The 26,509-nt window shown below is 41.2% G+C and overlaps 1 protein-coding gene and 1 long non-coding RNA gene across 3 annotated transcripts in view; both read left to right on the top strand.

The window, feature by feature from the left end:
- Window positions 1-26,509, top strand: part of LRRC56 (leucine rich repeat containing 56) — an 81,055-nt gene that overhangs the window by 5,504 nt on the left and 49,042 nt on the right. The window contains exons 2-5 of the mRNA XM_075094443.1: window positions 1,126-2,177; window positions 4,956-5,189; window positions 5,652-5,889; window positions 22,348-22,512. Coding sequence (XP_074950544.1) covers window positions 5,695-5,889; window positions 22,348-22,512 — 360 coding nt within the window. The 5' untranslated portion in view covers window positions 1,126-2,177; window positions 4,956-5,189; window positions 5,652-5,694. The remainder of the gene's footprint in view (window positions 1-1,125; window positions 2,178-4,955; window positions 5,190-5,651; window positions 5,890-22,347; window positions 22,513-26,509) is intronic.
- Window positions 5,978-11,751, top strand: LOC142057769 (uncharacterized). 2 transcript variants are annotated; one of them, XR_012660749.1, is made up of 4 exons: window positions 5,978-7,288; window positions 7,554-7,740; window positions 10,744-10,781; window positions 10,931-11,751. It is a non-coding gene; the product is annotated as an uncharacterized LOC142057769 (long non-coding RNA). The 2 variants fall into 2 exon arrangements; XR_012660748.1 differs by having other exon boundaries at window positions 10,744-11,751.

Below are 26,509 nucleotides of genomic sequence, written 5' to 3' on the forward strand. Positions count from 1 at the left end.
AGGCAGACACAAAACAACAATCTTTATTTTATAAACAGGCATTTCAAGTTACCATTGATTCATCTTGAGTCAGGAATGGTATAAACAAGGGAGTACAAGCATGCTTTTCTGGCTTTCGATATTATTTCAGATAAGAAAGCTTTTGTTTCCCTTTTCCCTGTAAAAATGGGAAGGGAGAGAAATCTTACATTTATTTATTTATTCATTGATTTACAACTCTTCCTTAAAATTAAGGCAGAGTTAGGAGATAAGCCCTTCTAGAATTAGAAAATCCTGGCTCAGTGGCTCAGTAGACTGCCCTATCTCACCTTTGCTACTTGATGTCTTTCATCCCAATCAATATTCTTGACTGCACTGTAATGCAATCACTTCTGGGTAGAATAATTTTGTCATGAACCAAAACTTTACTTTCTAAAGCCATAGTACAAAGGAAGGAAAGAGCCCTCTGGTTATTGCTTTAAAGTAAGTGGGATTCCACTGGAGTTCTTCCCTCACAGCAGAACTGAATCTGATCAGGGCTTAAGCTAATGAGATATCCCAACATACCTGAAACCTGTCTTAAGCTTTCCTTTTCTCTAAGAGACTCTTCACCATGAGAAGGTCCCGTTTGCTGTTTTTATTCCTTCCTAGTACCCTGAAAATGTACCTCGAAACTCTACCAAGCCAAGGACGGGGTTCATTTTCCTTGAGCAAGTGTGCAGCAGTGAGAGGAGACAGGCTTTGTCACTCAGGATCTAGCTTAGGACCTCTGGAGTGCATGGTCATCTTCAGACATGACACATGCTTTCTGTACGACTTTGGTGACATCAGTAGTTTGGTTCACTTGTTCACAGAAGCGAGGATAAAGAAAAACTATAATCACCCATCATATTTGCCCATCATTTTCAGCATGAGTTAAAATACTCTACAAACACTGTTAGCAAAAGTTTTTCTAGATCTAATTCAGCTTGAAACGATACAGCTTTGTACAAAATGCCATATGTTGCCTGACAAAGCTTTCCTTTCAGACTGCAGTTTATGAATTCACATAAGCCTGTGAAAAGGAGCAAAAACAAATGCCTGGATTCAGTGAGTCAGAGATGTTTTTTAACTGAATCCTCTCATTGCCCTTTCTTTTCATGCCAGGTGCAGTGACAGCAAAATAATTTCACAGACTCCTGTCATCCTCTGGATCTCTGGATCAGTTCTTACTCCCTCCTGGCCTCATTCATCGCTTCTGCGAATGAAGTTGTAAACACCTGCTGTGGTCAAAACTGTTCGTACACCGCCTTGTGAACGCAATGACTTCAAGCACCTGAAATCATGAAGTTAATGTTATAGTCAAGACTTCACCCAGAGCTCTTTCTGCAGACCTGAGCTGATTTTTTTGAAAATGCCATGGTAGTTGCTAGTTCTTAACTGATAGAGGAATGGCCAAAGGTAGTCAGTGTTCTGCTTATCATGCAGTACAAGCAGATGGGAGAGTTTTTCCAGCAGAACAGCAGTCTGGAAGGGCGTGGCAGTACCATGGTATGAATTCCTCACTTAATCTCAGATTAGTTTTGATTTTTGTCTCATTGTATAAAGTGGGGATGAATATCCTTGTGTTGTATTATCTACTTGGAATAATAAGCTTCCAGGGGCACATTTTTTACCATGCATGGTATTCTTCTGGTATCATTAGCTCTATTGACACCTTTTTGTGTAAAGATTAAGAACAGTTGAAAATCAAACCCAAATGGGGCAAGCCTGAAGATCATCTAGGTGTGGACTTACATCTAAAGTAATTCCTGTTCCTCTGCTTTCAATAGAGATGTATAACACTGTGGCGGTGGTAGAATGGCTAATGAAAACTGCACAGAAATGGAAGTTATCCAGGGGGAAAGCAAAATATCAGGAGTTTAATACACTCTACTTGGGGACTGAGTAATTTCTGCCTTGCTGTAATGAAAGAACATCTTAAACAAAATTCTCACACTGCAAATGCACGCCAGTTCTGAAGAAGCTGAGAGGCAAGAAAGACATGGAAAAATGTGGCAAGAGTTTAACCAAAGTGGATTATACTTACCTCTGTAAAAGGACTAATCTTCTAGATGAAAAAATTACTACTAGTTTGGGATTTTAGGACAGCCTTCAGGACTGGGTCCCAACAGAAGTTGGTAGTTATGCTGGAAAAGTGATTCTCACAAGACAAAAAGGTGATTATGGGGTTGGCTAATAGGGAGAAGAGATCATGCTGCAAGGCGAACTATCAGCCTGAAAGATGGTTTGTTGTGGAGGTTCTTATGGACAATACTAATCTTAGTTTCTGCTAGTGCCATTTGGAAAAGACAGAAGCATGCTAATGACATTTGCTAATGATTAAGGGGTATCATCCAAGGAAGACAGGAGGAACGGGATGGGGTAATAGGAATAGAATAAAATGTAGTGGTACACAGTGCAGGGTCACGTGCTTGCAAAAACCTTTTACTACAGCGGGGACTTGCATTCCACTTGCCTTTGCAACTGGGACGACAAAGAAAGAGAGGAACCCCACCTTAATAGCCAATGATTATGAGCAACCAATTTGATATGACCTAGATAACGTGACCCCAGGATGTACCAGACATTTACAGTACAGAAAGTAGAGTGTTTATTCTACTGCACAAGACATCTGGAGTAAATTATACTGTTCTGGTCACCCATCTTCAAGAAAGAAAAGCTGGAAAAGAAAAACCAGGATGATAAAAAGAATTGTGACGCTGTCTTTAATGACAGGAGGTTTTGAGCTTGGCTTGTATGACTTAGCAAAATAAATGTTGAGGGGAGATGACAGTGGACCCTATAAATATATTAGGAAAGCAAACATCAGAGGTGAAGAGTTATTTTAAGCTGAAAAATAATTTGGCAAAAGAACAAGTAGGTATAACTTGGCAATAAATAATTTTAGCCTATAAAATAGAAGGTCAGTGATCTTCAGAGAGAGGCTTTGGACCAATCTTTCAGAAGGAGGAGGAAGAGACTGACAGGTATCTAAATGACTATGATGTAGCAGAAAACTGGTTCCTCTGACCAGAAAGCCCCTTCTGGTCCTGTCGGTTGTAGTACAGTGGAATTCCTAAATGTTAATAATGCAAATGGCAACAGCAATTAGCTATTAATCAATAATATTAATTAGTGACTGGGGTGACTGGATCTTGCCTGTGCCTGGATAAAACCAGGAGGATGGATGAATATCTTCTTTGTAAGATAAGACCCCAAAGGAAAAGCATGTCCATCTAGGCTTGGTTTTCAGATAAAGTTTTACCTGATTCCTGTTAATTTGGGTAGCACCAATATAATTAATCCAGACTAACCTGTTTTGTGGAGTTACTGTGATGGTAGATCAGAACGATGTCCAGCATCTCCGAGTAGGTGCAGCGTATGCTGACTGTCAATATTAAGAAATTTTAAATATTCTTTGGCAGAACAGAAACATAACTTTTCTCTCCTATAAAGCTTCACGAAAGTACACCGTGATTCCTGGATAGAGATCACATCCGCTCCACAGTCATTAATTTACAGGTTTCTCAGTGACCTTAGCTCAGCTCTGGGAATGGTGCCAGCACAATTACAGTAACTCTGAACAGTGCAGACATAAAGCTCCTGTCTACCCTGAAATTGTGCCAGATTTTTCTCTTGCTCAGTGATGGAAAGATGCAGTTCTTCTTTGACTGGTTTCAAGTAGTTCAGGCTGACTTGACCATAACACGATTATTACCAGCAAAAGGAAAAGAAGTAAACTACCATGCAGAGGTGTGCATACATGGTACACTTACTCCATAGATAACCTTCAGGAAGTGTGTCCCAAGAAGAGGTGTAGGGGGAAACTGAGTCACGGTGACTTGGGCTCATTACCTGGAGGATAAATGGCAGAGTTCGGAATAAAATTCAAGGGGCAGATGCTTGATTCAGTGTTGTTTTCACTGAATCACACTACCTTCCTGGAGCACGTCAAGGCCCGTTGCCTTCCTTCCTGTGAAGATGGGCAGCTGGACTGCAATGACACCAGGTGGAGCTGAGTGCACTCATCACCTTGGAAAATCAGGCCCCTGGTGATTTTCTCTGACGTTAATTGACCGTGAGACCCTGCAAGAGGGAGTCAACACATTTCCTGACCTATGGTCTAAGATAGTATTTTCCAAACCCTAGAGTAAATTTAATGTTGTTGCAGAGGAAATGCTGATGCAATCCGCCAGCAGCTGTTGCTCTCCAACAACTTCACAAAGGTACAGTATGTATTGGAGGTGTGAGGGGGTAAGAGCATGCAACTAGGGTATTCAAAACACCAGCCTCTTCTAAATGGCAGGCAGGACTCTCCATCTTCCCTCCAGACCTTCAACCTTCCTGCCCCCAAGAGAAACAACACTAAGTACCATCCTGAAAGAAAACCCCTCAAAAAGCAGGCTTTTCATGCAGGACCATCAAGGGTGTGATTGCATTTTCCTAGGTGCCTGCTTTATGAATTCTTTATCAAAAGTGTGGAAATGTTCATCCCTCCTAAGTGTGAATGAGAATGGTAAGAGCAATGTTCTGAGTAAATGTATTGTGATGAGTCTAAAAGATCAGGTAATGCGTGTGTTCGAACAGACAAATTTAATTTATGGACAGATGAGTCTGGATGACTGAATTAACCTGGTTTAATGAATTACTGCCTCTCAGTGGAGCTGTGAAAACTGACTGCATTGTGCTTTAGTCCCTTGCTTTTTAAAATAAATCATATTAAGGGAAAGCAAACGTGTCTGGTTTAGGGAGTGGAAGGGCTATTAACATGGTCAGTTAAGATAGCTCTGCAGATGCACGGTAACTCGTTAAATCACAGGAAGTTCATGCCGGATTCCAGCCTTTCTGTGCCCTAGGTGTGCACTTGGCACTGACAGCACTGTGATTTTCTGATGCCCCAGAACCACCCCCTCCCCCGCTCCCCAAAATTAACAAGCATTCTTTATTCTTATCAGGGTTGAATAGCAAAAAAGGAATATGATGATGCCATGGCAATCTCCACCCAAGAGATGGTGAATAGGGAAAGAATAGCACACTGCAGCTCACAGAGCTGCACCAGAGTCACACTCCTGCACCAACAGAGATGTTTGATTGTGTCCCCAGCAAAAGCTGAACCACATCCATTGGATCCAGCTTATGACAAACTTAATTCTGCCATGTCTAATCTTTTGACCACTCTGGGCTGGAAAGTCAGTCTTTTAATCTGTTGTTTCTTGGTTTTTTGTTTTTTTTTTTTAATGCAAAATGATTTGGTGAAACCAGCCTTGTTATGCATCACAAGTCATGTTTTTGTGTCCTCAACACAGCCACTCACCACTTGAGCTGATGGTGTGATTGCCTCAGGGAAGCTGTTCCCTGTACACAGGCTAACCGCAGGCATGTGTGGAATCACCTTTGTGCATGATGGTGTTATTAGTTATCCATCAGCCCGCAAAGAAGGTTTCAGATGCTGCTGGGAATGAGATGCCCTCAACCCACCTCTTACTGTGACCCCAACTTATTCAGCTGCGTGGTCACCCAAATCCCATGTGCAGGGTCCCACTGCATCTCCCATCCCGTCCCTGGCCTTAATGCCGTGCTCCCCCCACTTTGCTCCTGCTGTTTACATTCCCACTCTTCCCCCCGCAAGCATGCTTCTCTGCTTTCTCCAGCCAGGATCCCTTTCTGCCTCTGAATGACCCCCAAGCTGCACGGATGCGGGCGCGGCAGTGGGCGGAGCGTCGGCGCGTCGGGCGGAGCATCGGGTCCCGGGGGCGGAGACTCGTGGGCCGCGGGCGGAGCCTGGAGCGCTGGGTCAGGTGCCGAGGCGGCGCGCGGTGGCGGCGGCGGTTGCCTGGCGACGGCCAGCCTGGGCGCGGCTTAGCGCCCCTGGCCCAGCCCGGCCTACAGGTAGGAGCCGGCCTACCCCCGCCACTAGGCCCGTGGGGAGGAGGCGTTCTTCTTCTCGTCCCTAGGAGGGAGGGAGAGGGCAGGGGCGGCTTTGTGTGCGTGGTGGGCGTGGGGACTGGCGGAGGGGTGATTCCCTCCGTGTTACCCAATATTTGCACGTGTACGTTTAAGGCCCTTTAAAAAAGGCCTTTCTGGTGACCACGGTGACTGGTGTGGTACACATCTAAAGCGTCCTGGGGCTTTAAGGCCCCAAGAGTGTGCAGTTCTGTAGCAAGAACTACCCGGAGGTGGAAGCACCTGAAGGTCTCAGTTTACATTGGTGTTGATAATAAATATGGTATGTTTAATGATGTGTTTAAATCTTATGTGTTGGTAGAGCTCTAAGGAGAAAAATGCTTCTAATAAATACTCCTGGGCACTTGCAAGTTGTAGAAGCATCCCTGAGATGTTGAGAGAACATGCTCCTCCACAGGTCTCCTCAGCTTCTCTTGAATGACTGAAGAGATTTGCCAGTGGCTTTAAGCTTTGTTCAGCTTCTTGCAGAAAGGGGCTTACGTATGGTCCCTGTCTGATTTACTGCCCCTTTGTGGTAGAGATAATGGTTTGGGGATGGACCTGCTATAGGCAAGAGACTTGCAATACTCACCCATACGTTTTAGCAGACAGTATTATTTCATTGGATATCTTAAGCTCTCCCTTTGGCCTGTTGGTGAGGCCTGCGCTATCCTGGCTCTACACCCACCTTCTATAGTCATTGTTTCCTGATATAAATGTTCCTGTTTACCTATTATTTTCCATTCTGACTGCTTTTACAAGGCAAAATTTTCTGATGAGTGATACAGTGAAAATTTATTAAATAGTGACTTCAGCCTTTCACCCTGTGCTAGCCTGATGGCAGTGTTTTCTCTAACACAGGCTCAACTTACCCCTACAGCCTAGGAAATGACTGTTCTTTGAGTAAATGATTGTTTAGTAAATAACTTTTTTTTGTACCAAATCCTTCACCTTCTCATGATCTCCTTGGGAAACTGTTTTCAGTTATACTTTCATTAAGCTCTTCTAGGCTGTGCTGCTTCACGTCCTGTTACGCTGTTCAGACCTATTGAGCATGGACTTCTGCTGCTACAGTGGATAAAGTACTCTTATTTATTCCTTGGGGAATGCTCAGAGTCTCTGGGTTTGTTTTGGGTTTGTATTTTTTTCTCTTGAAGGTTGTGTTCCTACGGTTGTTTTAGCAGGATATGGCGCAATCAAATGTTTAAGAAGTTGCACTATGAGCATCTGCGTCATTCAAGATAAATGGAGATGAATGGCTGTGACTAGTAAAAGAAAATCTCTGTAGGAGAGGGATGGGAAATGAAAGACGCAGAACGGCAGTGGCATTGGAAGCAAAGGTAAAGTAATTTCACATGTACAAAAGACTGAAAATGTTTCAGAACTTTGTTTATATTACTCTCCCATTTAATTTTATTTCTCTGCTTTGTGTTATTTTGTCCGATTTGAATTTGCCTGAAAGAACTTGGATTAAAAATGGAGCGTTTGGGCATGTCAGATCTCAGAGTTTCTCTCATTAACAGGCTTTGTTGGGGGTGGGGAGGGGGACGTTTCTGGTCTTTGTGTTCTCTCCCTTGGCTTTAACACTGAGAATTACTATGCTCCTGTAGGTCTGACCTCTCAAGAGATTGATATGTGGATACATCCACGTATGGGCAGTTCAGTTCGTTAGTTTAATCGTACGTTACCATCAGCAGAAGAGAGAACAGTCTCTGCTCGTGGCCTGGGATGCCATCAGCCTGTTCCTACATAACTTGAGGGACCTGATCCTATATGAAAGCAGGATTCAGATTCAGTGTGAGACCAGATGTGAGTTTAGCCCTGGACTGGAGTGATGTTGTTATTTATTATGATGATGATGCATGTGCTTATCTAGCTGAAGCTCCTTAGGGGACATAGATAAAAAAAACGTGGTTTCTTTAACTAAGTTTGAAGTAGTATAAAATTTAATTTAATCTGGGATTGCCACATTTGTCACTAATGGGAATAGCTTGATATTTATTTGGGAGGAATTAGGAAGAGGCTATTTTTTAAATCAGAAAATTCATGAGGTTTTCACAGAAATTAATTTAGGTACATCTGTATAATTTTGTTAGTAAAATGATTAATGTTTTAATACCTTCTGTAGGTCCATACGTTGGCTTGAAAAACAATTGGGAGCAAAACCTATTTTATATCAGTAGGGCCACAGGAACTTGCTATAATACAAATCAGAAGACCAGATTTGCCATAGCAGATGTAATAAAGGCTAATGTATCTCTATTAAAAGGAAAAGATTGTGGACCCTGGCCAGTTCAAAGAAACATTATCTGATTTTTAGATTATTTTTTTTTAAGAAAAAAAAAAATTCAGAAAGCACTCATTCCTTTGATTGTAGTGTCTCACATCAGGAAGCAGTATTTGAAGAATAGCGTAACATGTCTGTTTGTCTTAAATTTTTTGCATCTTGAGTTTTAATTTAATTTTTTAGAGTGTAGTTCTAATACTACTTTGGTTTCTTTTTTTTTTTAATGTTACTAACATAAAGAGTGCTTGGGTGTGTTTTTATTTTATTTGAATAGAGTATCCACGCAAGTTCAAAGTGGTGAACATAGGGGAAAGAAACATATGTAGAATGAAGGGCTTTGGGTAAATTATCACTACTTGGGAAAGAGCATTAAGCTACTCTGATAGTCCTATGAAAATATCATGTTGCAGCTAGTCAAAAGACAAACAATATTGAAACCTCTAAGAAGGGGAATTCAAAACAGTATAAATTCATGTACTGTCTCTGTGGCCATATCTTGAATCTTACATGCAGTTCTGATCACCCTGGAGGGTAAATGGCAGTACTGAAATTGTTTCCATGAAATACAACAAAGATGAGAAATAGAAAACAGACAAAATAAATGAGACCTTTCAGCTAGAAGGGGAGATGAAAAAGAAGATGATGCAAAAGAAAGCTATAAATTAAAGAATGGTGGACAGATGGATGAATCCACCATAATTCTATCTAACTGCTTTTGATCTCATTTATAATTTTAGCCTCCACAACAACCTATGCCAGTGTCTTCCACAATTTAAACAAATGAGATGCAAAAATGAACTTTCTCCTTTTTAAAAACTGCTTCTGGATCAAATTCCTGTGGTTTCTTTAGTCGTTGGATGACTATTTGTCACGTCTTGAGACATGACAAATAATTGCTTACCTATACATCTCCCTGGCTGTCGAATACAATGCACCTTTTGGCTTGGGAAGTTACTGAGCAGCTGATTGACAGAAATTAAAACAGTATGTCAGGGGAAGGATCGCTTCGGACTACCTCTGCTTCTGATAAGTTTTTTTAAACATCTGTTTCTGACTACAGTAGCTAGCTGGACCTCTGCCTTGACCCAGCAGAACAGTTATAATGCAATCTCATTAGTAGCCTAAATTGATTTTGTAAAGTCCTTTCCACTGGTAGTTTCCTGTCCTTGCTAAAATTTTGGGAGTGTTTGTTACTAAATCAGCTCTTGCGCCATCTTTCACTGTTCAGTATTTTCCTATGAGTTCGGCTAGACTTCATCTCTCTTTATAAAATGTATCCCATGTGAACAACACATTGGAAATCAGAAACATCCCAGTGTTGAAAATGACTCTTCAAATGGCTTTTCGAGCCATGGAATCTCTTGCTTCAATCAGCTTAATTATCTAATAAAATGGACTGGAAATTGTTTGGGGACGACAAGGCACTTTGAAACTCAGAAATGCCATATTTGATGTATTTTCATCCTGCATAGAAGTTTGGATTTCAAAGGGCTCATAAAAGAAATGTAGCAGTAGATGGAAAAAAAAGTCTGGTTTTATTGTCCTTTTCTTAGCTGGACTCTGGAAATGCTTCTAAATGGTGGATACTAAAAATACTTTGAAGACAAAAAATGTAGAGTTTTTCTTCTCTGCAGCTTTGGAGTGTCACTTAGTCCTGAGTCCATGGGTTAGAATAGCCTGTGAATGAGCAGCACTGTTGTAAACTTGACCTAAGACTGTGCTCACCCGTGCAGGGCGACACTGCATCTTTTAGTGTCTCAGAAAACTGAGCTGCACTCCGATGTTGTTATCCTAGTGAATGGAGAGAGCCTGCAAGACCTTTGGGCATGCAGGAGAAATTGGGGAAGGCGCAGGAGAGAGACCAGTATTCAGGTGACTTACCCAGCTTCCTCATAACAAGGTGGGAGGCTTAAGGCAAGAGCCTTAAGCCCCAGATAAAGGCAGCAAGGCTAGGTTAAGGGCAGTATTTGTGCAGGGTGAGAAGGTTGTACATGTGGCAGGAAAAGTTAATTAGAGCAACACTAAGGCAAAACTAAGTTTGCAGTGAGAGGGAGGACTTTTTTAATATTGTCCCATCTTTGCAACAATTGACACTGCCTTGTATATAATAATTTAAAAAGTGGGTGAAATTTTGAATCTATGTGGGACATATTTACTTACTCTTTGGCTCTCATCACTTACAGAAGATTAATCTCAAACTTTTTGTGCAGTGTGACCACCAGTGGAATACGGTATAAACTAATCTGTCAACTGATTTGCATAGACTATTCACTTACTAAAGCTTTATTCAGAAAGAAAGTACCTTCACACTGATAACAGAATGTGTCCAAAGGTCTTACCACCGGCACTAACTGAGCAAGATTATTGCTTGGGTGATGAATTAGCTCTGAGCCACTCAAGTTTTCATTATTTTTTTATTCCCTCCTAAAATATGATTTCATCATGCTGCTTATTACTTTTTAAATACATACGTTGCAGGCTATGTGCTGAGACAGTATTGTTTCTTTTTCCAGATGTTAAATATACATCATAAGTGGAGAGCTCCCTGAAGGTAACTTTTATTTTAATGCACTCCGACTTGCATGCAGAGTGGTTGTAGGATGTGCAGTGCAGGTCTTGGGCACTCAGGCTGTCTGGCTGCCTTTCTTCAGGCCAGCTCCAGCAGCTCTGAAATAGTATGCTGGGATTTGTATTTTTAAGTCTTCTCAGTCAAATCAGAAGCTAAAGAAGAAGCAACTTGAGCAACTTTTACTTCAATGTGAGCCTTGACCTATGGGACTTTATGTAAAGTGGCTGATGAAGAGCAGATGGATTCAACCTGGATGTAGACCACCTCTTGCAGAAGTGTCTTGAGGAAAGAAGACACATTTCAGGGAGGCTGGTGGGAATGCTTCTGTCACTACTTTAAATCATACTGACTGATGCTTTTATCTTGGGTTAGCCAGATGATGAATTTTGTACTTGTGTCATCCACCTACTCTCTCTGTGCGAAGTTGTTCACGTGAATGAGTCATTTCAGGATTGGGACCTGAAACTATGGCACTGAGTTACATTCCCTCTTTGTGCTTGGAGAGCATGGATAAGTGCCCATGACATGAAGAGAGCTTTGCATGCCCTAAAACTTGTCTTGTTTTCCTATATCTGTTGATCTTAAAAAGTTACTGACTCTACAAAACCTTGCTTTGTTTATGTCCTTCCTTGGTATGTCCAGTAGCATGCCTAGCATCTGCCATTTAAGTTAATTGCTGAATTAGGCCTTCTGAATGCAAGGAGGGTAAATGAGTGACCTGGCTGATGTTTTAGAAAAAATAATTGCTTGGGCTATTGTCCTTTGAAGTTTAACAGAATATCCGATAGATATTAAGACAACTTGTAGAGTATTAAAGATGAGATCCATTCTTAATTCAGCCTGCAGGATGCACTTACCTGTATATTCTGTCTTCTGAAATAAGAATAAAATATTGGAGGTAAGGCCCAAAAAGAAGGCTATTAAGCATTTCCTCACAGAAGACTTCATTAAGCTGGTGCTGTGGTTTAAATTACTATCTGTACCTTGGGAATAGTTGAAAAGATTAACATTATAGTTGAATACTTTTTATTTTAATGAAGCTGAAACTGTAATGTTAGAACTGCCTAAACTAATTATTTTCCCCAATTTTCTGCTACATTGACATCTGCATTTAAGGCAGGATTTGTGTGTATGTCAAGCACAGATATGTTGTTTCCAGTGTACATTAGCAATAGCTATCCATAACAGGACCCCTAAATAAGGACAGGAGGGTTTTAAATAAAGCAGCCTTGTTTCTCCCTTGTTTAATATCTGGACCCTGTGGGATAAAAACCTGTGGCCATGAAGAACCAAATGCAGCTTCCTGATCCCTGGCTACCTTGCTAAAGTTAAAATCATGAGGGACTCTACTCATACCTCTTCCACTAACCGGAATAATGATAAGATCATTTGGCAACCTTCTGCCTTCTGGCAGTGAAGGCATACGCACCTTGGAGCTCTGTTTTTCCATAACCCCTGTTGTTCACCAGCTACCTCCACATCCTACCCACTCCTTTGCTTTTCTTAGGCTGATTGTGGGGACGAGTGGGGACAGACAGCAGAAGAGCCTCTTGAGACATTTTCTTGCAGCAGGAAGTTCACCTATATAAGAAAAAAAAGCTCAATCTGTAGCATGTTGCAGTTTTAACTAAGGATTTAGATAATCCATGCTCATTTGTAGCATGCTCATGTCTGTAGACTTGCACTGCAGATAGTATCAATGAATGTTTGTAGCCAGACAGATGCAGAGAGTATCGATCAGTGTTTGTAGCCAGACAGAAATTGCCACTGATCCCTTCCCACCACAGGACTCTAAAAACCAAGAGCAATTGATTGGACTTCAGTTTATCGTTTCTTTAACACGTAACAGCACTTTGACAGAGCCAGACAGGCCCTCTTCTTAAGGAAGTCTTCTGTCTCCCTGGGGCCCGGTTTACGGACATCACTAGGAAAATTCCTAGTCTGGTATGGCCCTCGGACTATTACCCATTACTGTTCTTCCATGTGGGAGGTGAGGAAGCTGCAATATGCAGTCCCATGGCAATCAAAAGAGACTTCAGGGCCTTGGGATGGCTAGTAAGGGACTCTGGAGCACAAGTTATTTCCTCCTCTGTCCTTCCAGTTGCAGGCAGCGACACTGGAAGGAACAGATGAGCCCAATCTATTAACGCATGGCTCTGTGACTAGTGTCATTGACACAATTTTTTTTTTTTTTATAATGGGATGGCCTACACGGCACCGGCCTGCTGGCATCAGATGGGATTTACCTTTCTGAAAGGGGGAAGAGGGTATTTGCTCATGAACTAGCATGGCTCATTGACAGAGCTTTAAACTAGACTTGAAGGGAGAGGGAGAACATATCAGGCGTGCCTGAGACAAGCTGTGAGACGACACACCAAGGACAGAGGGACGGGGTACTAGCGAGGGCACTCAGCCTGTGTCTCTGAGACGCACTGGCTTCACTGGAACACTGTTGAAGTTGTACAGAGATGAGCTAGGGACTGAGGTAGTAGGAGCCAAGAGGGGAACACTGGTGGAATACCTCAGAGGAATTAAAGGCTGTTCCTCTAAGAAGGTGACACGAACAACAGCCCAGCTGAACTGTCTCTGCACAAATGGAGGCAGCATGGGTAATAAACAGGAGGAGCTGGAAGCCACTGTGCAGCTGGAAATTTATGATATAGTCGCCATCACAGAAACATGGTGGGATGACTCACACAACTGGAGTGCTGCAATGGATGGGTAACAGGCAAATCAGGAGAGGTGGCGGGGTAGCTCTGTATGTTAGGGGGTGTTTGGATTGTCTAGAGCTTAATGATGGTGATGATAGGGTTGAGTGTTTATGGGTAAGAACCAGGGAGAAGGCCAGCAAGGCAGATATCATGGTAGGAAACTGTTAAAGACCACCCAACCAGCATGAAGAGGCAGATGAAGCATTCTATAAGCAGCTGGGAGAAGCCTCACGATTGCTAGCCCTTGTCCTCATGGGGGATTTCATTCTACCGGATGTCTGCTGGAAATACAATAGAGCAGAGAGGAAACCATCTAGGAGGTTCCTGGAGTGTGCAGAAGATAACTTCCTGACACAGCTGGTGAGTGAGCCAACTAGGGAAGGTGCCCCGCTGGACCTGTTGTTTGTGAACAGAGAAGGACTTGTGGGTGATGTGATGGCTGGAAGCCATCTTGGGCACAGTGATCACAAAATGACAGAGTTTTTGATTATCGGAGAAGTAAGGAGGGGGGGTCAGCAGAACTGCCACCTTGGACTTCCAGAGGGCAGACTTCAGCCTGTTCAGGGCACTGTTTGGGAGAGTCCCTTGGGAGACAGTCCTGAAGGGCAAAGGAGTCCAGAAAGGCTGAAAATTCTTCAAGGAGGAAGTCTTCAAGGCGCAAGAGCAGGCTGTCCTCATGTGCCAAAAGGTGAGCTGGCAGGCAAAAAGACTGGCCTGGCTGAATAGAGAGGTTTGGCTGGAACTCAGGAGAAAAAGGAAAGTTTATGACCTTTGGAAGAAGGGGCAGGCAAGTCAGGAGGACTACAAAGGTATAGCAAGGTTATGCAGGGAGAAAATTAGAAGGGCCAAAGCCCAGCTAGAATTTCATCTGGCTACTGCAGTAAAAGACAGTAAAAAACACTTCTATAAATACATTAGTAACAAAAGGCAGGCTGAGAAGAATCTCCACCCTTTATTGGATGTGGGAAGAACATAGTGACAAAGGATGAGGAAAAGGCTGAGGTACTTAATGCCTCTTTGCCTCAGTCTTTACTAGTAAAACCAGTTGTTCTCTGGGTACCCAGCCCCCTGAGCTGGAAGACAGGGATGGGGAGCAGAATGAAGTCCCCATAATCCAAGGGGAAATGCTAAGCAATCTGCTACACCACCTAGATACACAGAAATCTGTGGGGCAGGATGGGATCCACCCAAGAGTACTGAAGGAACTGGCGGAAGTGCTCACCAAGCCACTTTCAGTCACTTAGCAGCAGTCCTGGCTAACGGGGGAGGTCCCAGTTGACTGGAGGTTAGCAAATGTGATGCCCATCTACAAGACGGGCTGAAAGGAGAATGTGGGGAACTACAGGCCTGTCAGCCTGATCTCGGTGCTGGGGAAGGTTATGGAGCCACCTTGAGTGCCATCATGTGGCACATACAGGACAACCAGGTGATCAGGCCCACTCAGCATGGGATTAGGAAAGCCAAGTTCTACTTAACCAACCTGATCTCCTTCTATGACAAGGTGACCCACTTAGTGGATGAGGGAAAGTCTGTGGATGTTGTCTATGTAGGCTTTAGTAAAGCCTTTGACACCATTTCCCACAGCATCCTCCTGGAGAAACTGGCTGCTCATGACTTGGATGGGTGGGGTTGCTGGTCGATAGCTGGCTGAATATGAGCCAGCAGCGTGCCCAGGTGGCCAAGAAGGCCAACAGCATCCTGGCTTGTATCAGGAATAGTGTGGCCAGCAGGGGTAGGGAAGTGATTGTCCCCCTGTACTTGGCACAGGTGAGGCCACATGTCACCTACTGTGTTCAGTTTTGGCCCTGTCATTACAAGAAAGACACTGAGCTGCTGGAGCGTGTCCAGAGAAGAGCAATGAAGCTGGTGAAGGGTCTGGAGAGCAAGTCTTATGAGGAGTAGCTGAGGGAGCTGGGGTTGTTTAGTCTGGAGAAGAAGAGGCTGAGGGGAGACTTTATTGCTCTCTGCAACTATCTGAAAGGAGGCTGTAGTGAGGTGGGGGTAGGTCTCTTCTCCCTAGTAACAAGCAATAGGATGAGAGGAAATTACCTCAACCTGCACCAGGGAGGTTTAGATTGGGTATTAGGAAATATTACTTCACTGAAAGGGTTGCCAGGGATTGGAACAGGCTGCCCAGGGAAGTGGTTGAGTCACCATCCTTGGACGTATTTAAAAGATGTTTGGATGTGGTGCTTAGGGACATGGTTTAGTGGTAAAGTGGCAGTGTTAGGTTTATGGTTGAACTCAATGATCTTAAAAGTCTCTTCCAACCTATATGATTCTGTGTATTCTGTGTATAATAGAGTGTTCTGCTTTTTATCCTTCTATCAAGACAACATTTGACAAGCTAGCTCCAGAATGATTTAATTTAGAGGCATTTCCAGCACACATGATAAAAACTTTCTCATCACCATACAACCTCCTTAGCATGATCTGGGAAAGTATTATATATCCTGTTTTTTTAATACATGAAATTTGCAGATAAATAAAGGAGAAGTGGGTGGCATTTAAATGCATTGCCTTTTTTTTTATTACTGCTATGTTTTTTTAAGAGTATGAAACACCTTTTATCTCAAGGGTGTTGGCCCAAACCTAGCCTGGGTTTGTAGCATGCATTTTGTTCTCTGCGATCCCTGCGGCTTTGGACAATGGCACAGTTTGAACTCAGCTCTGTTCATGGCAGAGAAGTCCATGAAGCTCCCAAGAGCTTCCCCCAAGGACTCTGTGGGACATATATGCTGAGGCCTACCTACCACAGTCATGGCAACTGTAGATCAAGATTTAGATGTAAAATCAAAAGACCGTCAAGCACTCTTACAGCTTGTAAAACCATAAATAAGGAAGGTAAACAATGAGGCATATAGGTACACTTGCTTTATGTGCAGATTTGGGTGCTTGAACCAAAGCTTCAAATTGGCTGAACAGTTAAACAAAACTGTCATTGTATGCATTCGAGTCATTCAATGTCATTGAAGTCAGTGAATTATTATGTTAAACGGGATGGTGGTGTCTTGATACTTCAGCATTCTCATAAAAGCCTATTTTCTTTAGTGGGGCATGCAAGTGGAATATTTATGAATGCTCTTTATAGTGTTAACGTGATCCCTTGATATTAAAGTAGTTGTTACCTCCTTCTGCTTAACAAAACCAGAAGATTAAAACAAGATGTGTAGTCATACATGGAACAGAAAGATTCCCATTAATATCAGGTCAGACGTTTCATTTTTCAACTCTTTGGAAGTGGCACCTGCTAAAATAGAGTGGTGTGTTGCAGGATGCTTTATATTGCATAAATGTAGCAGGAACTGGTTTTGCCATTAGGGGTGGATTATTGTAACAGTAGTTTCCTGATGACTTCATAGTAAATTCCAGCTGCCCGAACAGTTATTTTCCAGAAGAGGTTATCTGTAGTACACTTGCACAAAATTACACTTTAAAAAGGCACTCATAATTCCCTTGGGACTTATAAACCAAACCTTTTGTCAAATTCTTAGTAAACAGAATTCTTTGTTTTCATTCTGTGGCAGTGGTAACAGTAGGGGCACTACTGTAATTTGTGATTCTGGATTAAACAAATAATAATTACTTTATGCAGGGCAAGAGAAATGGAAGTCTGCAGTGCAAGCTTGCTTTCATGAAGGGATAGATAACACAGTGGTTCTCAAATGTTTTATTTCTAGAGAATTTTTAGGCTGGTGACATGAGAGTAAGGGCATACAGATTGCAATACCCTACCTGAAAAAGCACTCCTCCCTGTCCAGTGGAGCTGTTTGAAGGCATGGGTAGTCACAGAGCAGGAAAGGATGCTGGTTGAGGAGCTGGCCTAAGGGAGTAGAGATTCATTTTTGTATGGGATGTTGATATATAGAGGTGTATATCTTTCCTAGAGCAAATCTGGATTGATTACTGTTGTTTGGGGTGTCTTTTGTTTTGTTTTTAAATGGTAGCCTAATTGCTTGGGCAAGCTCTTTGGGTAATGTCTTGAAGGCTGCGTTCGAAATCATCATGCCTAGTCACACAATTCAAAGGGTCCTTCCCAGAATTAAGAAGCCATAATTAATATGCAGTCAAACATTTCTAGCAACTGCTGTATTTGAAATGCTTATTAATATATATTTAATGAAGAATAAACGATCCTATCATGGACTCTTCAATAATCTTGTAGCAGGAAAATAAAATCTTGGAGTTTGGTACCAGTTTGTCAGACCCTAAGAACATCAAATAACTATTCTCTGCCAATTTCTTTCTAGCAGATTACAGTATTCTGCAGGGATTTTTAGTAACATATTGTTCCAAGGATCATTTAATTTTAGTAATGATCTTTATTAGCTGTATTACTCTACATATGTTGAAAAACTTCTGCGGTTTTTAATGAACTTTCACAACATGTCTGTGAATTGAATAGCTTACAATAGTCACTCTCACTTTGTGTTGTGTTGATGGTAAGAGTCTGAGGATTGGCTGGGGGAGACCCTGCCATTGAGTCATGAGGTTCAGACAGGACCCCCTTGCTTTCTAAACTCCTCCTCAGAGAGGAGTCTAGGTGCGGCTAAGTCCAGTCTTAGTCTTAGACTTGGTCAACGGTTTATTATCTAAGGGTTGTAGAAGTAACCACTCATCAGAGTATTTGTTATTAATAACTAATTTGCCAGATACCCTGGCCGGTAGAGTTCAATGAGAACAATCACTGCTAGATCAATGAATAGTACAATTTATTAAAGCAACAGATACACAGGATTACCGGTGATAAGATTGCTGGTTACAAGACACACACAAATACTAAGAAGATGAGTAACACTGCTAGGATACAAATGCATTAAGCAAATATGAAGCATTGGAGATTTAAAGTGAAGCTATAGAGAGGTTTCTAAGTTTTCCCGGGGAAACAGGTGGTATACCCAGATGTTTTGATCTTACCCAGAGGCGTCCCAGTAGGGGGGAAGGAGGCTCACCCTGTCAACTGGTCCCAGAAGTCAGAGCGGTACGTGATGGTATCTTCCCCAACACCCTCTTTCTCTTCACGCATTTTATATTATTTTTTACCTTTCAGGTGGAGCTTGAGTGACTCTAGTCATACACACCTTTATTATGATTGGTGTAGAATTTCCTCGCTTTACTTTTACAAGCATAGACTAGAAGAAATTCAAAGCGCAGGCCCAGTGAGGGGTGGTCGCACCTTAGGGGCGGGTAGCTTTTGGGATGGAGGTGTGTTTTGGTATTATAATGATATTATGATGAGCAAAGTTCACCAAAACGACAGCATTTTGTCAAAAGTATGATGGACTGTTGGCCCAGGGTGGCAAATATGCAGCATACCAGCTCCATGGTACCTTGAGTTCCCATTTATCACAGAGCCTGGCCACGATGCCTCCGTACCACTCCACCCTCCAGACAACTCCTCTTAGAGCCAGTACGCCAAGTTCTCCTAGCATTGCCAACATCTGTGGTTACTAGGGAACTTCTGTGGAATGGATTCCTCACATAGCAGCTGTGCTTCACCCTGACAGCTTCTTCAATGCTGTACCCCTTTTCTAAGTTTAATTTCTAGGTCACCTCCAGCAATTATTCCACACTTTGGGAAGGAGAGTGGCAGCAGTGGGGGAAGTTGATAGATGAGCTGTTCACAGAATTAAAGATCTTCCATCTCACTGGTCTGGTCATTGATTTCTCCTGCACTCACTGATTATCTGTTTCTAGTTATCCACATGTGTAAGAGCCTGCCAAGTCAAGACGCATGATGCAAAAACTAATCCATTTATTTTCATTCTTTTATTCTTCTTAATGTACATATGCCGGACAACGCACCACACACACATCCCCACCCTTTTTTTTTTTTTTTTTTTTTTTCCCCTTCCATCTTCTCTTTCCCTGACACTGTCATCTACTTACTGGGGTTGCTTTACTCTCTCATTGAATTCATTGAAGGCTTGCATTAGGTGCAGGCAGCTTCTATCCTTGTTGGTCCCACAAAGTCTTGCAGGAATGATCTGTATTACCATTCAGCATATAAATCCAACATATATCAAATGCAGCTATCTTTTCTGTGGAGTAATCTTCAGGTTCATGACTTCTCAGACCTCCTTAATGACAATGAAGTCTCTCCAGTCCCTGTAAACTGTCCCACTGAGGCTAACATTAGTTTGCGTCAGTGGTTGCTTGTCCTGTGCATTTGACAGGCCTATAGATTTCTCATTTGCTTTTTAGCATTTTAAATGAGTGGGCAAGGTGTCTTCACTGGAATGATTTTATGTGTCTCAGTAAGTCAAGTTTTGTTTGCTGACAATAACTCAATTTGATCCCAGACAATTTGTAATAGAAATACTTCTCACTAATCATATGTTACAGTCATTACAAGCAGCAGATCAATAGCAGGAAGTATAGAATTGGAAGTGTTACTTCACATATTAAGCCACAAATAGATCTCCCTGTCAAACCTTAAGTAAGTGCTGTATCAACACGTATTTCAAAGATTGGAGGATGTTCTGAAATGTAATAGTGGTGGACTGAAGAAAGAAGAACAATAATCTGTTTTATACAAGTGTATTAACTCTTTACAGCCCAAATCTACACAATCCTGCTATTATCTTGTTATGTATTGCACTCAAACATTACATCAGTGATATCTGACTATTGCCCCACTTGGATCTGAAAACATATAGGATTATCTCTAGATACTAATGATCCTCAGCTGAATTAGGAGGGACCACCAGTACTTGCACACAATCCAACACAAGTCTTGTGCAACTGTCAAAGTATTCCAGCATTTATATGGCAGATATTCTAATCCAAGTCAGTTATTGACCAAAATAGTTCTTAGGAAAATAAAGACAACACCAGAAGACCTTGATATCACATAAGATTCTTGAATTTCCTTGACAACTGATGACTGTTGCAACTCAGTGTACTGACTAAATCATACCTACCTGCTCTGAAGAAAGTACAGGAGAAAAATCTGTGAAATTCTAGAATTCTTTTGGAAAAGACACATAATAGAAATTTATGGTTTGTAGTTTTAATTCCAAAAACTAAGACACATAGTGTTTTGAGATCACTTTTCCTTCTTAATGGGCAGAAGTATGAAAGCTGTCCTTATACTACTGTGGGCACACTGAGGTTTTAGGAGCTGCAAATGTCATTGCTCAATTCACTTTATGGTGTTTTTTTTTATAAGCCATTAAGAAAGATTGAAAGTAGTAATGTGTCTCTGAGGTATTTGTTCTTAAATATGTTTTTTTTTTTAAGCATTGAACATCATTGTGGCTCAGATGTAGCACATTTGAGAAGTCAACTTCTTCTCTAGGAGTGCTTGCCAGGTACATGCAGTGATCTGGGAAAAATATTTTTTGCTTTCTGTGGGTTGCCTCACCCCTGATAAGCATATGGAAGGAGCACTTAGGAGTGTGAGGTTTTGGTCCTCTCTTCCTAATGCCAGGAGGCCCAGCAGGGACAGGTTTGGTGGATTGCTATTTGTTGTTGTTGTTGATAAGGGCTTTTTTTTTTTTTTTACAATACTGAGTCTTTTGAATTTTTTTGCTAGTGCAGAGATAAAGACTTTTGATGATGTGAGTAGTCAGAGCAAGAAGTCTGTTTGTTGTAAACCTCTCTCACCTATTAACCAGTCAGTCCTCTTGAGTAGAGATGATTGAGCAGTCAGAACTTCTATTTTTCCTAACAGAAATCACTCCTGTGTTTAACTGCTTATTAGTATGAGGGGGAAGAAAGGTGGTAATTCTCAGGTCTTGGCCACCACTGAAGCCTTGTCAGCCAGTTATGATTAGCTTGATTATTTAATTACTTTTCCAGCACTAAGAATAAGTATCGCTTCACAGTGGAGAGCAGAGGAAAACTGCAGGTGTGTCTTCGGCAGAGCGAGAATGATTTTCTCTAGTCTAGCCTTTTGTTGTTACAGCAATGTTTCCAGCTATGATACTTCCTTGCTGCCAAGTGGTAGTAAATAGCTGTATAAATCATAGTAATGCTTGTACCATTCGGGTACAGCCGATTGCTTTTTGATTCTAACAGGTATACATATGCTTATTCTCATATTTCAAAGTTAATTGTTAGTATTTGGAAAAGCAATAGCTTTGGGAATTGAAGAATGGATGCTTCTGAAGTGCTTCATCCTCAGACTTTGGATTTCATTCCTCACTTGAAGCATACATGGTTTTGTTTAAATTGTGTTTTAATTTTATTTTCTCCAAGACTCTCTTCAGAACTAGAAGTCAGTAGCCATGGCCTGTCTGACCCAGAGGTCAGTCATTAACAGAGCAGGTATGTTTAATTTAGGGCAGCAAATACAGGCTGCTGCTGTCCATGCTACCTACAGGCAGAGCTCAAAATGCTGAGGAGAAGTGGTGACATGTCTTGGTGCTGGCACTTGCAGCCAGGAGCCTGGCAGAGTTTTGCTGAGTGCTGTTCACATTTCTTAAGAGGGGATGATGAGTAGGTAGGAGGCCCTCATCGATAGGAAGTTCATTGCCACCAGAGAAGGGTAAGTGGAGTAGTGAGAAGACTGGAAAGGACTAGTGGCCTGAGTTGTTTGTTCTTGACTACCTTCTTTGCACAGAGACATAGGTATGCCTGGCTTTTTGTAAATGATACTTTGCTGTAAAAGCTTGCACTCAAAGCTGAATGAGATGTGGGATTAGGATAGCTCTTGAGGATGAAGAAAAGGAAGAACATATGTCATGCATTGCTTTGTGTTCTTTCTGATTAGAAAGACCTGTATCTCCATAGGCACTTGCTGACTTGCAATGGGAGTCAAAATAGATTTTGCGAAAGGGAAAATAATAAATACGGGGGAAAAATCAGACTGCTTGTTATCTTTTTGTTCAAAGCATATTGAGATGGACCTGAAGCGGAATTCTGGCAGAGTTTCTTGTCCAGCCTCAGCTGCAGTCCGGGTGACTGATTTGAGTTGGCGAGGCAACCTAAATCCCAATCCGCTGGTTAAAGATGACGGAGAGCTACTTATGGATGAATACCTTTCCCCCAGGAAACTGGTGAGTAGACATCCAACTTCTTAATGAAGTAGAAGAGGCAAACTGGCATATACAGAGCTGTATTAACTTAACCTTCCAGCTGCTCTTGTGATGATTGCAGATTGTTGTATATCTGACAGTTAGAGTTCTGCATAAAGTAGATTCTGTCTTAAGGAAATTGATCAAATGTTTGTCCTCCTCTCACCTTCTTTCATATCAAAAATATTCCCAGCATGAATGCTGCTGTCCTTATTGCCATCTTTCTTGAAGCAGCGTGAAGAAAAGTATGGGTAGCATATTTATAATTTAAATTATCATTAATGCCATCTGAAGTACCTTGAATCTTAGCATTAGAAAAAGCTTTTTACATTAACCTTGGTCTAGAGATTGGAAATGTAATTTTAATAGCAAAACTTTTAGTTTTAGTGAATTAGTGAAATCCTCTGTCCTGCTAAGAAGCCAATTAAAATATTCTGCAAGTACTTTCTATATATATTGAAGTGTGTGAGATATATATATATATATCTCAAAGTGTGTGAAATTTCAAAGCACATTTGAAAGCCTTGTTCTTTTTTGACCAGGGGAAATTATTTTGGCATGCAGCCTATTGAAAGAGAGTACCATGCTGAAATCTCTCATGAAGGAATACTTGGTTGCATAATGTGCTGTATTTGCTCAGGACTAATTAAGGGTGAAATCCTTTGGGACATATAGGAACTGAGAAAATAACTTCATTTATCCCTGCTGAAGGAAGGGAGAGCTGAAGTTAAGGGGAGAAGCCACAGCTTGCTTTGTTGCAGAGCTGGATAGAAATTAGTGAGAGAGATATGGGGCCAAGGCTGTGGTTTGGATGCTCCCAGCAGGCAGGGTGGTGATCGTGGTGTCTGTAATCCTCTGTGCATCCACTGCACTGGTGGAGAGACACTATTTTCTGCAGGCAGCATATTCCAGCTGCAGGTTTACACCACTCCCTAACTGTAAGCTAGTCACAATTTTGACTGTGTGCTGTAGATTAGACAGTAAGTTGTTCTCAGAACTACTCTTCCCTTAGTAGCTAAGTCTTTTAGTGTCTATAAAATGTTTGGAGATGTAAAAATCACTTTCTGCAGAGCGTATAGTTTAAGCTTTCTAGAGAAAAATTGATATATGATCTCATGATCTATGCCATTCACTTTCCTTTGGCTCATGTGAACCTCTGACAACTTCTTGGTCATTTTTTTTTTAGATCTGGCATAGAATTTGACCAGTCTAATATGTTTGTGGCCTACAATATCCTCTCTAAATCCAATGGGAAGCTCTCAGATTAGTCTGTTTTCTTAGGGCATGAACCATTAAAATAACAAAAACAGCTGTCCTGTGACTTCAGTAAACTCTGAATTAAACCCTTAGGTAGTTCTTTTGTTGGCATGAAATTCCTCTTTTTCTGAAGCTCTGCTGCTTTTAGTTCACAGTAAATTGTAAGAAGAAAAGTGTATGTAAGGCAGTGTTACCCTCATCCCATTAAGTTGCAGTTCACTATTTTGTAATATTTTTTAAAATGCAGCGCAGAAGTTAAATTCTAGGCTATTTTTAAAATGAGAAAAAACCCTTTATTATTCATATGTACCCTCTTGAACTTAATTGAGTCTTGCCTCTTTAAGATTGTGTGTATTAACATTTGTAAGGAATTCCATTTCAAAGACTCTTTTAAATGCATGCATACTGTCCTACTAATTTTTCTGGACATAGTTATTTCCTGGCTCTGGAACCTGACATTTGTGTTGGCATAGCTGGGATACTTCCTGCTCAGAGGAAAAATTATATGACATTGTCAAGGAAACGTTAACAATGTTTATAGCTTGTTTTAATAACATATCCAATCTATCTATTCTTTGACCTTTATGTTGATCAAATGCAAACCGCTGCTTCCATAAATTTACTTCCTCTGGATTTGCAAAGGTAAAAATAGAGACACTATTCAAATATTTAATCAAAAACAATTTTTCACATGCATTTAAGGAACCACATACCATTGATAACCAAAATGTTTGAAAGGTTATTTTGCTTAAATCAATGCACTTGCAATATCTTCTTGATTGTCTTTCAGTTGTGAATATTTTAGGAGTTATTGATTGTATGCACTGAAGTGCTCAGAGAAGGAAACAAATAGATTTTTAAAATACATGCTTATTAAAGTAAAATGATTGTACACTCAGATAAGGACATAGGCCTCAGTTCTGCAGTGTTGCGTAGGCAGATTTCTGAGGAAGGTTTTTGTTCTGAGTAACATACTCAGCTTTACTCCTTGGCCTTGCAATGTTCCGTCTTGCACCAGTTCAGTTTGAGCTCAGGAAGGCTGGCAGGTCTAGCTGTGCAGAATCTGTGAAGATTGGGCGCCTTGGATTGCAGCCTGCAGCTTTGTCGCTATCTGCACATTTTACTAATTTTGTCCATTTTCCAGGGGGATAGTAGTGAAAACATTAGCAGTCCTCATTATTAAGGACTCTCTAAAAGGTGTGATACTTGAATTCCTTCAGTTTTTTCCCCAGTTTGGCTTAAATTGCTTCCTCTTTTTTTTTTTTTCCCCCTTTCTTTTTTGCCTTCTTGGACCCCATAGCACATAAGACAACTTCTACAAAACTGCTGGTCCCTTGCCCATTCTCTTTCTCTCCACAGCAGCTCCTTACCTCACCTCACTTAAATCTTATTCTCGCTTACTGCAGGGTTTGTGGTCTTCTGTGGCCTCAGCACATTATTTCAGCATAATGTTCACTTTGAAATCCTGTGTGATTCCATATCCCCATTATGTTAATCACATCTTCTGTAGTTTCTGCTTACTGCCATCTCTCTTGCTGTGATGTCATGTAATGCCATTTTATATTTGAATACTCTTCATCCAAGCTACAGGTCAAAAGCTTTTGGTGCAAGGCTTGGTATCATTAGATGTTCTTTTTATTCTTTCTGCTAGTATCAGTGTCAATTTTCTGTTGTACTGTTTAATCTTCGTCTATATGTATAGGCATTTTTTTCTTTTCCATTCGTACCTTTCCTATTAGTATTTCCAGCTCCCTGCTCTGCCTGTGCTTGTATGTTGTTGTTGGATGTTGTAGAGTACGCGGCCAGCAAATTCCCCATTCTTCCTTTGTTCTGAAGACTGGCTATTAATGGGCAATATATTGCAATTAATTTTTAACTTTATTAGGGCTGTGGCACAGATTTCTCATTAAGCACGGAGGAACCGAAATTAAGGGCTCCACCTGTCCTGAATCAGGTTTTTATTTTGTTCTGTTAAGCCCCATCCCTACCATTTGCAAAGGATCTTTTCCTGACTTCCACAAAAAGCATTCCACTTCTCAGAATAAACTAATAAGGTCAAATGTCTTCCAGATATTGTCACATTATCAAAACTAATAATGTTTGTGCGTGATTTTTGTAGCAGAAAGGAAGTATTTTTCTTATTTCACTATTTATTGATCCTGCTCCAATTAATGATGTTTTCTAAACTTAGGAACACATGTTCGGAAGTAGTGTTTAGTTTTATTGCTCAGGAGGTTAGGGTGTGTTTCATATGGTATGCACTCATCCTCATGGGGAGAAGAAAATCCTGGAGGGTCCTGGAACAACAGATTGGATTCTTGCTGAAGTGACTCAATCATTTCCTTTTTCCCTTGGCAGGAAGTTTTCCCCTCAGTTTTAAGTTAAATGGGTTTGAGAAAAAACTGGAGATCAAGGAAGCAAGTGGACAAACTCAGTAAATTAGGTGGAGTCAAGGAGATGGAAGTAACTCTCTGAATTTGGATCTGCTGAATCCTTCATTAGAATTGTATAATCATTTAAAAATAATAATTAAAAAAAGGTTTGAAGGGACCCAGTTCAATCTTCTGCCCAGCTAGTTTCAAAGTTAGATCAGAATGCTCAAGTAACAGATAGTAGTAAACATAATACTGTGAACAGGAAAAAAATTACAAAGCCTCGTTTAGTTTCAGAGATTTCCTTTAATATGTTCTTATCCTAACACTAATGCCTTTACTACAGTGAA

The sequence above is a fragment of the Phalacrocorax aristotelis genome, chromosome 5 (genome assembly GCF_949628215.1).
Source record: "Phalacrocorax aristotelis chromosome 5, bGulAri2.1, whole genome shotgun sequence".
Taxonomy (NCBI): Eukaryota; Metazoa; Chordata; class Aves; order Suliformes; family Phalacrocoracidae; genus Phalacrocorax; species Phalacrocorax aristotelis.